General features: G+C 39.9%; 1 protein-coding gene across 11 annotated transcripts in view; it reads right to left on the bottom strand.

Annotated features, from left to right (window-relative positions):
- LOC124112017 (rho GTPase-activating protein 20-like) overlaps positions 1-13,599 on the bottom strand; it is a 276,303-nt gene that overhangs the window by 44,292 nt on the left and 218,412 nt on the right. For 10 of the 11 annotated variants that reach the window (XM_048384210.1, XM_048384211.1, XM_048384209.1 and 7 more), the window contains one exon: positions 7,369-7,479. In XM_048384210.1, the coding sequence (XP_048240167.1) occupies positions 7,369-7,479 (111 nt within the window). Of the gene's footprint in view, positions 1-7,368; positions 7,480-11,690; positions 11,928-13,599 lie in introns of those variants that run through there. The other variant, XM_046472007.2, reaches the window with a different exon arrangement.

Raw genomic sequence — 13,599 nt, 5'->3', positions numbered from 1 at the left:
TTGCTCCACCTGAGAATGTATATTACCATATCATCTTATTCCTCTTCCTTGACCATATTCCTCACATTCCAAGCCTTGACCCACATGTCTCTGACTCCTTCCCTCTGGGCACCTTGCATTCTCCTGACCCCCTCCCCAGGCCCCCTCCCTTATAGCACCTTGTACCCCTCCGGGCCCCCTCCCTCATAGCACCTGACCGACATCCTCCAGGCCCCCTCCCTCATAGCACCTGACCGACATCCTCCAGGCCCCCTCCCTCATAGCACCTGACCAACATCCTCCAGGCCCCCTCCCTCATAGCACCTGACCGACATCCTCCAGGCCCCCTCCCTCATAGCACCTGACCAACATCCTCCAGGCCCCCTCCCTCATAGCACCTGACCAACATCCTCCAGGCCCCCTCCCTCATAGCACCTGACCAACATCCTCCAGGCCCCCTCCCTCATAGCACCTGACCAACATCCTCCAGGCCCCCTCCCTCATAGCACCTGACCAACATCCTCCAGGCCCCCTCCCTCATAGCACCTTGTACTACTCCCAACTACAACCCTCCAGGCCCCCTCCATTAAAACACCTTATATCCCTCTGACTACAACCCTCCCCTGGCCCCCTCCCTCGTGGCATCTTGTACCCCTCCAGGCCCGCTCCCTCATGGCACCTTGTATCCCTCCAGGCCCCCTCCCTCGTGGTACCTTGTACCCCTCCAGGCCCCCTCCCTCATGGTGCCTTGTACCCCTCCAGGCCCGCTCCCTCATGGTGCCTTGTACCCCTCCAGGCCCCCTCCCTCATGGTGCCTTGTACCCCTCCCTCGTGGCACCTTGTACCCCTCCAGGCCCCCAACCTCGTGGTACCTTGTACCCCTCCTGACCCCTCCCTTGTGGCACCTTGTACCCCTCCTGACCCCTCCCTTGTGGCACCTTGTATCCCTCCAGGCCCCCTTCCTTGTGGCACCTTGTACCCCTCCCTTGTGGACCTTGTATCCCTCCAGGCCCCCTCCCTCATGGTGCCTTGTACCCCTCCCTTGTGGCACCTTGTATCCCTCCAGGCCCCCTCCCTCATGGTGCCTTGTACCCCTCCCTTGTGGCACCTTGTATCCATCCAGGCCCCCTCCCTCATGGTGCCTTGTACCCCTCCCTTGTGGCACCTTGTACCCCTCCAGGCCCCCTCCCTCATGGTGCCTTGTACCCCTCCAGGCCCCCTCCCTCATGGTGCCTTGTACCCCTCCAGGCCCCCTCCCTCATGATGCCTTGTACCCCTTTCCTGATGACCACCCTCCACCTCATAATTGTTCTTAATGCTAATTAAAATGGAGACTCTCCGTTATGACCGGCTGATTTTGTACCCTGACAACAGCAAACTCGCAAACTATCAACCACTGGTTGGATTCTTTTGGAGTTGTGAAAGGGCTCAAGTTGCTGCCTAATTCATGAAAACAATCGCTCAGTGTGTTGGTGTAAAATTCTCCAAATGAATCTAATACACCAGACCACACTAACCACAAAGTCATCAATATGCCCTCATTCAGTTCCAACAAAGTAGCCTGATGCAGGTAAGAGACACAATGTACGTGCACAGATACATGCAGTCCATCCCATCCCCTACAGATGCCAGCTCCAACAGGGGGCTACAGGGGGATCCCACTGCTTCCTAGTGTTACACAAAATACACACAGTCATTCACACCTGCAACCAATGAACCTGAGTAAAGAGTAAAGAGTAAAGACGTTTTTCTTAACGCATGGTACAGGATTAGAAATTCCTATCAGAACTAAACCTACCTTTGTACCTGTTATGATGAAATGATATTAGTCAGAACCAGCTTCCACTCCCAGTGTTCAGTGTTTCTCATTTTCAGGGGTGGTGGGGTAGCCTAGCGGTTAAAGAGTGCACTCATCATGCTGAAGACCCAGGTTCAATTCCCCACATGGGTACAACGTGTGATGCCCATTTCTGGTGTCCCCCACCATGATATTGCTAAAACCGGCGTAAAACCATACTCACTCATTCACTCTCATTTACAAATTTGACCAAAAAACACAATGATAAATAAAATAAAATTGAAATACCTTTGGCTTTACTTCCCCAAATTAATTTGATGGTCCAAGAAATTTATAAAAAAATTGGCTTTACAACTGTCTTGAATAACAAACTTCAGCTATTCCACCCTAAAGAATATGTTTATATTACAGATGTTTATATTACATGAAAGATGCTAAATGAAACTAGAATTCTTTTAGGAATATTTTTCCTTTTCTTTCCTAGAAATAAGCAAGGAGCACAAGGATATCCTTGTTGAACAACTACCATCATTTTTTCATGCTGACCACCTTCAGATAGAGATACATCAACCATCCACAATGACAAAAATCTTCTTTTGCCCCGACAATTGTGGGTTCAAATCAGTGAATCACTCAGATTTGATCCTTGGTGAACCAGCAACACACATCTGTTTGTGGATTTCATCAAACAGTAGACTGTCACATTGCGATTTCTTTCTGGAACTGGGATGTAATGAAATACGATAAAAGTGGTGTCAAACATGAAACGCTTGATGAAAGAAAATGCTAGGATCGTATTCAACTCAAAATATTGTGCAGCAAGCGACTAAATGTCAGCCAGTTCAGAATTCAATCAAATCCTCATAAAAAGCAAAGACCTACATAACATCCTTGCCAAATGCCTTGATTTTCTCACACATTGTTACAAGTGTATCGTGTGTTGATGAGAAGGTACAGGAATGTGGGAGTGAAAAAGATACATGTAGCTAATATCTAATCTTAAATGTACTCCTTTTTCATATTATTTATTCATACATTATATACAATGTGGGATATTATTACTTTAGAGTGAATAAGTAACAAATCCATATATTTTCACATAGGAAATCTTTATAAAGGTAATCAAAATCGTTGAGAAACCATTTCTGTTAGCACCAATATGTCTAACTGAAGCTAAGTGAAACGACAAGCAGAGAGTTCAACCGCAATGACCCTAACCACTTCAACTTCCATTCATATTGTATTTGACTCTACCATTACAGACCATGTCCTACAAACCATTCTTATTCAGCCCTTTCATATTCTCAAATACCCTTACAACCACACTCATATCATTTCATATTCATCATTCGAAGTGCATGATAAAAATCTGAGCTTGCCAACAGTCTAAAGATGACAAATGCTGTGTAGTCTTGCACGCGCTGCTTTCAATGTTGAAATGTCTCACTTGTGTCACACAAAGTTCTTTTGTGAATACATAAAGCTCAGTTACACACATACAAAACATACTCCACGTTCTTGAACACATTTGCCGTCTCCACATTAAAATTTATGAGGCATTTGATAAAAAAGACTGTTTAATGCAAAGGTTTAACAAATAATTCTGCTTGACCTTGTAGGAATTCGCATCGTCATATCTTGCAGACATCAGGGTAGGGGTTAACACATATTATGGTGTAAAGTGGGAATGTATGACAGTTTAGCTATGTACATATTATCCAAGGCAAGGATGCACATTTAGTAATAAAACTGTAGGAGGTAAAGTGTTACCTTGTTGTCCGCACTGTAAATTTATTCAGCTAGAGCAACACATTTTTGTTTACACACAAGCTGATCTAAATTATACCTCTATTTGTATTTTCTTAAACTTTTATTTCATATTAGGAAATTAAAATAAGCAACCTTTATATATTTTCTCTTGGCATATTGATCAAAATATCCACAAAATTAGAAACTCCATTGATCCAGGTTTATATGTTTAATTATACCACTTAACATTTGCTAAGGATCACACAATTGACTATGTTTGGTCTTTAGCAAATGTTGAAAAGTATATGTCAGTAAAAGATTACAATAATTATATTAGATTTCATGCATATATTCATCCTTTCAACAATCATTTAAAAAAAATCTAATTTGCACTTTTGTCTTTACACTGCTTTCCAACATTCCAGCAATATCATAGTGGAAGACAATATCACAGAGTGAGTGAGTGAGTGAGTGAGTGAGTGAGTGAGTGAGTGAGTGAGTGAGTATGTTGGGTTTAACGCCGCTTTTAACATTATTCCAGTCATATCATGGCGTGTCAGCTTAATGTGGGAGGAAAGCCCGAAGTGATGCAAGTCTCAGACGTTTACCACTTCAGTGAAACCCACGAGCACGGGTATGGTGCTGACAAACCTAGAAACATAATTAGGGTGAACCAGGATTCGAACCCACACAATCATAGGTTTCTGGCGTGCCCAAGGGATGCAACTCTGCACAGCGAATCGTGACACCTTAGACGCCTGGGCCACCCGTGCCCCCACAATATCACAGAAATGGGCTTCACATCTTCAAACAAATGCTTTAATGGGGCTACCCCACAGCCCCTTGCACATAATCTATATAATACATATTATATAAACTGACTGCCAGATCTCAATTCAGAAACATCCCCATGTGTATTGTGAAGGTGCATGTTGACCAATCTGAGGAATGGTTTGAGTGAGCCTGTACACCAATAATAACCCTATGTCAAACAGTTCACTTGATATCCACATTTTATGATCCACTTGTTATGTCTCTTCACTCAAGTAACAGTTCAGATTGTCACAAACTTTGGTCAAGAGGAATGTGAAAAGGGTTTAAAATTACTTCCCTGCACAAAAGTGTTTGACTGTCTGGTACTGGCTTACAACAGAAAAATATAAAACTTGACTGCCAGGACCCAAACAAAACTGGACTTAAGTTTTTGCAAAAGATATTTATATTTATCTTAGCTTCCTGTTTTGAATGTTTTATGAGCTTTCAAAATGTTAAAAATTAACAAAAGATATACAGTCTGTTTTGGCAGATATTCAAGACTGATTATTCTCTGGAATTGTCATTTGACTTTGAATAAGTTATCAAGGCAATCATCTCTACAGGTACACATTCCTTGAACATCAAGGAATCACTGGGTTCTCATGAATGAAGACTTATTTTTAAACAGCCTTTCTAATACAATGATTTTTGGATAATAATATGTATTCAATGCCAAACTTAGTCTCCTGAAAACCATATATCATAGCAAGAGAGTAATATGTGTCACAGCTATTTTATATTTCATAATATATGTTAGTCATGTAAGTTATGTGGAGGGCTGACAACAGTTGGTGGTAAGACTGCCTAATAACAAGTTGTGTGAGCGGTAGTATCTGTAAGAATGTCCTGAGGCTAGTCGACATCTGCTTGGGCAATATATCTCTGTCAGCAAGGAACATGTTCCTAACAAATCTTTAAAGTCATATGCCATAATCTTACCTAAGGTGTAGTGTATCATGAAATCCTCATACATAAGCTGCATCTTAGAATAAAAATGTACAGAAATGTCACTTCTGTTTGTTTGATATAATATTTGGTATTTGGTTGGATTATGAGTCAATTTATTTTATAGATTTCATATGTGCCACTTTTTAAATTTAATTAGCAACATTTTTATATTCTTTTTATTATTAAAGCAAAACAATTTTTTCAGTAGTGCATTCAGAGTCTTTTTTTTTATACTTCAGGAATTTTGAAAATTCTTTGAAACCATTTTTGTTTGTTGTCTGATTAATAGGAACGTTTGGTTGTATAATTCTGTCAAGAACCCAACATACATTTTCAAATGTGCATAGTTGACATTTCTATTTTTCTTGAATTCCAACAAACTGGAGAATAATGGTTGACGCTGTCCAATTTAGAGGAATGTAAATCTATAGGCGGAGCGCATGACGACGTGTGTAATGACAAACGCACAAATGAAAGAATCAACTGTGCCACATGCAAGCATCGTGTTTGTCTCAATCGTTGCTACTCCTCACACCTCATTGCGATTAAAGTTTATGAAGTTCAAGTTCTATTCTGTCTGGGGAGATGGGGCCTCCATTATTTGGCCTCGGCCCACACGAGCCCTCCTCCATCACCCTCAGGTGGTAAAAAAAGTCAAGAGACATGCCTGTAGAATCTCGGCACTCTATGACCCTTGGTTGCACCTTTGGAATGTTGCATGTAAATGTGTTGATTCGTTCGCGCCAACGCCACCAGTTAAGCGTAAGACACATCAACCATCTTGGATCTCAGCAAATGTAAGGACAAATGTTATCTACACAAAGACTCGAAGCTCATCCAGCCTCTGGTCAGTCGATAGCAATGATGCCCAAAATAGACAAAGTAACGGTGTAAAGAATGACAGCTATCTTAATCCTTCAATAACTACATTTGCACATGTCGTGTAAAACAGTGTGTGTTCAAAAAACAATTTATGATCGATAACAGACAAAAAATATCAATTACATAAAATGAAAGGCATCCATTTCTGAGTGCCTCATATTTCTGAAATGACATACTTTGACATATTTATATTTCTCCAAAAACTAGAATGAATGGCTGAACAGACAAAAGATACCAAGTATATAAAATGGAAGGCATGTGATTGTGAATGTCTTATATTTCTGACATAACATATTTTGACTAGACAAATTTATACTTCTTCAAAAACTAGAAAGAATGGCTAGCTTCAGCATGCTTTGAAAAAGAAGTAGAAGTACATGGCATAACTTTTCAGGATAAAATTGCAGAATGTTGTCCACACAAAAAGTATGTTTGATGTCAGCATCCTTGAAACATTGTGTAAGAAAACGTTTAAATGTCTAGTCATCGCTTATATGACTGCGATTTAAGATTATTAACATAAAAAAATGAACATCTTAAATTGCATCTGCATCTACCATAAAAAAATATTTCAATAAAACAAAATAAAACATCAAAATATTTATTAAACTAAAACATTATTCTGATTAGGAAATGATGGGTTTTATTTTAAAGAAATGACATTGAAATATCTACAAGTTATGTTGTGTCTGTTGCTTGAAGTATACAAAAAATCTTTCTAAATTTCACAAGTTCCCAACTTCGGACAAGTTCTGTGTGCATCTATTCTGGACTTTAAAGCATTTAGAAAATCTGGCAACAACAGCAGCTTCAGCGTCATTAACGGTGTCAGGAATTATTTTTTTCGCATTTCAGACATTGGGAGCACCGCTTATCCTTCATGCTTGACCTTGACCTTTCTGGTAGCACTTTCAAAAAACAGTTGACAAGGTTAGAGTCAAAGGTCCCTAATTGTATTTTTGGCACCCACAAATGCTTAGTCTTGGATGTTTTGAGGCAAAGTTCCCGCCTCGGCCAAACAGACAATTGTCTACCAAACTCTGACCTTTGCAACCCATTCCTCCATCAACCGTTCTGCTTTTTCACAGCCTCATGTTAATCGGGCCTCTGCAAAACTTCTTGTGACATTAGCAGCTGGTAATTAGTCTTCAAAGCAGGAATGATGATGCAATTTGTGAAACAAAATGGCTACTTACGTTATTAACCTTGTCGACGGCTTTCTTCAAGTCATCAAAGTCTGTGTGACTTGAATCCGTTTCATCAAGAAGATCATTTAAATACTTGTCATACTCCGGGATGCGTTTGATCTGGAAAAAGAACACAAAACAACTTATGATTTTGAATGATGTTTTCATGTTTTGTTTTTGTTTTGTATTAATAAAAGAAATGAGGTTGCAATTTTTCTGCCCTACAACCTTCAATACTTGCAATTCAAAAATAACTCATGATATATTAGCTTTTCTGTTACGTCTATTACCGAAACCGACAAGTTCAAAGTCAAGCAGCCTTGCTTAAAAACTTGTTTGAAAATTGGGGTTAAAGACCCATTTCTGGCAAACGATAGGTATTTCAAGAATTCTTGGACCCAAACCTCCAGTCCCCACTTGAATTGGTCTGTGACATAAAAAAAGTAATAAAAAAAAGCGAAAAAAATAACATTCTTTAGAACCAAGTTTACTGTTGTATTAAGCAGCTTCAGCTGACGATAGTGCAACATTTGAAAGTTAAACTGTGATTTTCTTCGCATTAAACCACATGTAATCTCCCCTGTCACAGGGCCAGAGTGGGCTCCAAATGAGGAGTTTTTCTTCGTATGTGATAAGTGTAGATCTGTTTGCGTGTGAAGAGATCAGGAAAGCTCGCATGGCTGCCAGAATAGAATTACCCCAATCTCTGGCAAGCTTTCTTTTGCATTTGTTACAGTTCTTCTGGATTTTTGGATTCTGAATTGAGTCAATTGAACACTCAATTGATCTAGTTAGGGATTAAGTGGTCAAGAATGACGTGATATGACGTAACATGTCTTATAAGCGACAAAAATGATATCAATGAACGTTTCACCAGACATCTAGTCCTATGTGCAGAAAATATAGACTGCTAAAAGCACAAGTTTTTTGACATGCTAACATTTTTTGGCTTTTATGAAATCAAGAGTTAATTCTAAAAAATTATTAATATAAAAACTGACCATTTTGAAGTGAAAATTGATATACCACTCAAAACAAGTTAAGGAACATCAATTGGAAGGCTGTGTGGGGCAATACCCACCAGCCCTCACAAAATAACTATTGTCCAATGAAAACATGGGAGTTCTTTAACTTCTTTGGAGTAGCGGGGGCACGGGTGGCACAGTCGTCTAAGGCGCCGCGATTCGCTGTGCAGAGTTGCGTCCCTTGGGCACGCCAGAAACCTATGATTGTTGGTTCGAATCCCGGTCCGCCCCGATTATGTTTCTAGGTTTGTCAGCACCATACCCATGCTCCTGGGTTTCACGGAAGTGGTAAACGTCTGAGACCTGCATCAATTCGTGCTTTCTTCCCACATTAAGCTGACACGCCGCGATATAACTGGAATACTGTTAAAAGTGGCGTTAAACCCAACTCACTCACTCACTCTTTAAAGTAGCATATATAAAATATTTCATTTCAAACATTTCTCCAAGAAAATGAACGAGAAGGGTAGACTTTATTCTCATTCCCACAATATGCATGCCCTGTGATTGTGTGTGTGTGTGTGTGTGAAAGTGCACGTATATCGTATACGCCAACAAAGGCGCGATGTCTTTCACTTTCCATATCAATGGTTCTGCATGTATCGAGTAACATCAAAGCAGTATCAATCTGTGTCAAGTGGCCTGGCAGCAAGCAAGAGGGTGGATTCAAGGCAGACTTATAGGAGCTAGCCTACATCTGGCCATACCCTGGCTCTACACGAACATACGTCGGCCAGTCGACCATGACGTGCTGGCCTGGTCATACTGACATTTCACATTTAACTCCTACCGTACTGTCAAGAGTATAGGCCCACAGGGACAATATGATTCATTTATTGAAAATTTGGGGGTGGGCTGTTAACCGTAGGTGACCCCTTGTCCATCGTTGAAAACTTCCAGAGCCACGATTACATCACCCAGTGTTAACAATGGTAGCAATCATTACACTCTCCCATACCATTTATGTCACAGAATATATACTATTAATATATTATAATAATAATAATAATAATAATAATAATAATAATAATAATAATAATAATAATAATAATTTATGCATTTGTATAGCGCAGCATTCACTGTGCATAAGTGCTCTGTGCGCTAATATGTTGGTCGTTTATTATTTCCGGAAAATGTAGTATTTGATTATGACCTATAAAAATGACAACTGAAAGGTTGCTACAGATAGAGTTTGATTTATGAAAGGTATTTTTAGATGGGTGCAGGTAGAAATCTTTGATCAAATGCAATCATTAATAGAGGCGTATATTCTACTAATGTTTCAAATTGTATTTGATCTGAAGCCATCAGAAAATGGACAAAATTGTACTAATATTTCAAATTATTTTTGACCTTATACAAAGATACAGAGTGAACAATATGTAATGGCATGTCAGTATTTACAGTAGTGTTGCATTATCGTTGAGATTGTTGTATGTAGATTTGACGGAAAATTTTACTTTAGAAAACTGATTACTTTGCCATATCCTTCACCCATCTTATAAAGCAATATAATTGAACTGAGAACAATTGATGAATGGCACTGTAATACAATGAGTATTAAAACACTGATAAATTAAAAATAAAATGTGAAACATCTCTAAGACAAAACCTTGAATCAACTGTTCCCAAACTACAACAGAGTTGATAAGAATAACTCCTATATAATCACTCAATCAACAAGTCTGATGACAATTGACAACTGACCCGGGGAACGAATACAACAGCCCCAGGGAAGTACAGGTAAACAATAATCTAACGAGCAGCCAAGCAGAAAAAACATCAGGTGAACACGTGGGCTCAGGTATAATTACTGTACCTCTCACTTCGTCTTGGCTGAACAAAGCGTCCTGTAGTGCTGGCTTACAATTGATACTCACACCACTGATTTGCAGCAAAGTGTCAAAATTCTTTCCCCTTTAGATATATCCTTTTTTGACAAGTCGTAAGTTAATTACTAAATATCCTGTAAGTCTGACATAAACATGTGACATTTACGACAATATGAACCAAAATTGATCTCGGTGACATGTATCTGTACAACATATATTACTCATAAAAAGTAAAGGACCACCCAAATCTTTCATGTTACTATAGTTAATTTGTCCCAGCATGCCAGCTTAACTATAGCAACACGAAAGAATCGGTTGTCCTTAACTTCTTTTGAGTAGTATATAACACACATGGTTACAATGTCACCTAGGATCAAGTTTACAAGTCGGAGTATGAAAATTGATTCACACATCCGTTAACTTATTTGTATGAGAAGAAAAACATTAATTTATCTAAAGGCAACACATCACATTTCTGAATCTTTTGCGTCAATGAAAGTCAGAAAAATATTCCTCAAATTTGTACCTAGGTTTTGTAAACAGGAAAATGAAGGCAGAAATTGAGAACTACAAAGATTACAAGCCTCTGTGTGTTTCTTAACAAACTTAAGCCAACTATTCAAATGATTTCAAAGCAACATGCTGGTAGGAATTGAACGCTGTGAAATATCCTTATCAGCATGTTAATAAAACAACGCTTAACATGAACAACAGAGACAGGGGATTGAAAGTATGAAAAGGCATAATTTGTTTATGATGTCCAGGTGATGTAACCGCTGAAGCATTTCCATTGTTGAAACAACGACGAATAACGATCCTCGATGACATAGCTGTCATGTTGTAATCACAACTCAAACAACAACCAAACTATTACAAAACGTCTTCATACGTCCAGGAAACTGTGTCGGCTATATCCCAAATACCACTGCGGATTGTAACGCTCCCGTGAAGTATGTACAACAGCCTCACATTGATCCTGCATATGAATACTGGAAATGCTAATGTTCATTTTTTCCACTGTTTGAAGTAAGGTTAGAGGCGTGAGTTCCATCGAGAGGACTGATTGACACACATTACAAGTAGGTGTTACCAAATGGATCGCTACCCCGACATGCATCAATGTCAAAGGGAGCGGTTGAGGTAACATTTCAAAAATGTAAATTTTTTCCATCTCGATTTTTTAAGAAATTGGAGTTGACAATACATTATCATTCTTTGCCAAATTGTAAATGACTGATACAAATATATATATTTTCAAAGTCTTACTGATCAATTGAAATTGGTATATATATTTCGAGACATTTACAATGAAGGCTGAATAACAACACAGAAACTCATAAAAGTCTAACATCATACCTGTCAATAACAAACTGACAGTTGCATGTATAAAAAAATGTCATTTTTATCAGTGATATGGTAGAACTAGTTCAACTAAAAAACACCTGTTATATAAAGTGTTGACAAGTATACTTACTGATAGAGTAGTCAAACCACCCAGGTACTCCTAACATGATTTTGTTGGTGTACAATCCAGCGTACAATCTCTCCAAATGTCACGCACCACGTTGTCACTCTGGAGTGTCCACATTCATAACCTCCACACTGACAACAGGAAATAACTTATCTGCCCTCTCCTGTCTGGGAGGTAGGAATCATGGTGTAACGCAAGCCCCTCGCCCCCAGTCTGCCCTACTGGACCTCATGCTGATGGTCAACCAGTACTGGACTCAATGGCTGGTTTCGGTGGCCAACCTGCCGTGGCCTCTCTAGGACAATGCAAGATGGCCTGGGGGCGGCCTGTCTTCACCCCGACACAGGCCACGGTGCAGACAGGTGGAACAACAGACTACCTCCTCACCTCAACTCCTGGGCTGCTGGCTCACAGGCATGGTCAGCCCGATAGCAGGAGGGTATACACGGTATCTGCATGATACCCTCAGATACCTGGGAATATTGTGGTATCTGGAGGGTATATTGTTGTATCTGCATGATACCTTCAGATACCTGGGTAAATTGTTGTATCTGGAGGGTATATTGTTGTATCTGGAGGGTATATTGTGGTATCTAGAGGGTATATTGTGGTATCTGCATGATACCTTCAGATACCTGGGTATATTGTGGTATCTGGAGGGTATACATGGGTATCTGCATGATACCTTCAGATACCTGGGTATATTGTGGTATCTGGAGGGTATACATGGGTATCTGCATGATACCTTCAGATACCTGGGTATATTGTTGTATCTGGAGGGTATATTGTGGTATCTGCATGATACCTTCAGATACCTGGGTATATTGTTGTATCTGAAGGGTATACATGGGTATCTGCAAGATACCTTCAGATACCTGGGTATATTGTGGTATCTGGAAGATATCCTATGGTATCTGCATGATACCCTCAGATACCTGGATATATTGTGGTATCAGGAAGGTATATTGTGGTATCTGGAGGATATCCTATGGTATCTGCATGATACCTTCAGATACCTGGATATATTGTGGTATCTTGAGGATATCCTATGGTATCTGCATGATACCCTCAGATACCTGGTAGATATTTTGTGGTATCTTGATGATATCTTGGGGTATCTGGATGATATCCTAGGGTATCTGGATGATATCCTAGGGTATCTGCATGATATCCTTGGGTATATGGATGATAGTGTTGGGTAGCTGGACAATATTTTGAGATATCAGAACAGGATCCAGGGGTATTTGGCCGATATCCTGTTGTGTCAGATGTCCCCTGGTATCTGGAGGTCTCCCTGTGGCGATGGGACAACCCGGGGTCAGGGGGACAACCCGTGAGGGTGACTACAATCAGGCTGATTATAACCTGAAAGGGACTTCACTATGAAGGGGGAGGGATTAGGGGATCAGCACAACCCTTTTAACTCAATACAATGACAACAGAGAGTTTATTGCCAATGGATTAGAAACTAAATGTTCATATTAAGCCCCTTCACAAGAATTTAACTGGTAGTTGAGATTTGAATCTATGGTTGGGGGCTGGAGAATCCGAGACGGGCAGATTCAGTTGATTGTGCTGAATAAACAACATAATAACTATACAACCGTGGCGAGTAGGGGCGAGTTCAGAAGGAAGGAATAATTGAAATACAGACAGCATAAATGGAAGCGATTGATCGGTCTCATAGTCGCATAGTCGCTTTTTACGGCAAGCATGGGTTGCTGAAGACCTATTCTACCCCGGAATCTTCACGGGTCCGGTCTCTTAAGGAAGATAAATGAACTTTAAGCAATAATAATCAATAATCTATAAAATAGTTATTCTATTAGATGATATAAAATGTTCAGTTATGTTTCATGCTTGTTTTCATTTTATTCCTGAAGAGACAAAAACAATGTGCACTGTTCCTTTA

The sequence above is a fragment of the Haliotis rufescens genome, unplaced genomic scaffold, assembly GCF_023055435.1.
Source record: "Haliotis rufescens isolate VD_foot unplaced genomic scaffold, xgHalRufe1.0.p SCAF_5, whole genome shotgun sequence".
Classification (NCBI taxonomy): domain Eukaryota; kingdom Metazoa; phylum Mollusca; class Gastropoda; order Lepetellida; family Haliotidae; genus Haliotis; species Haliotis rufescens.
This window is presented reverse-complemented; position numbering and strand designations above follow the sequence as displayed.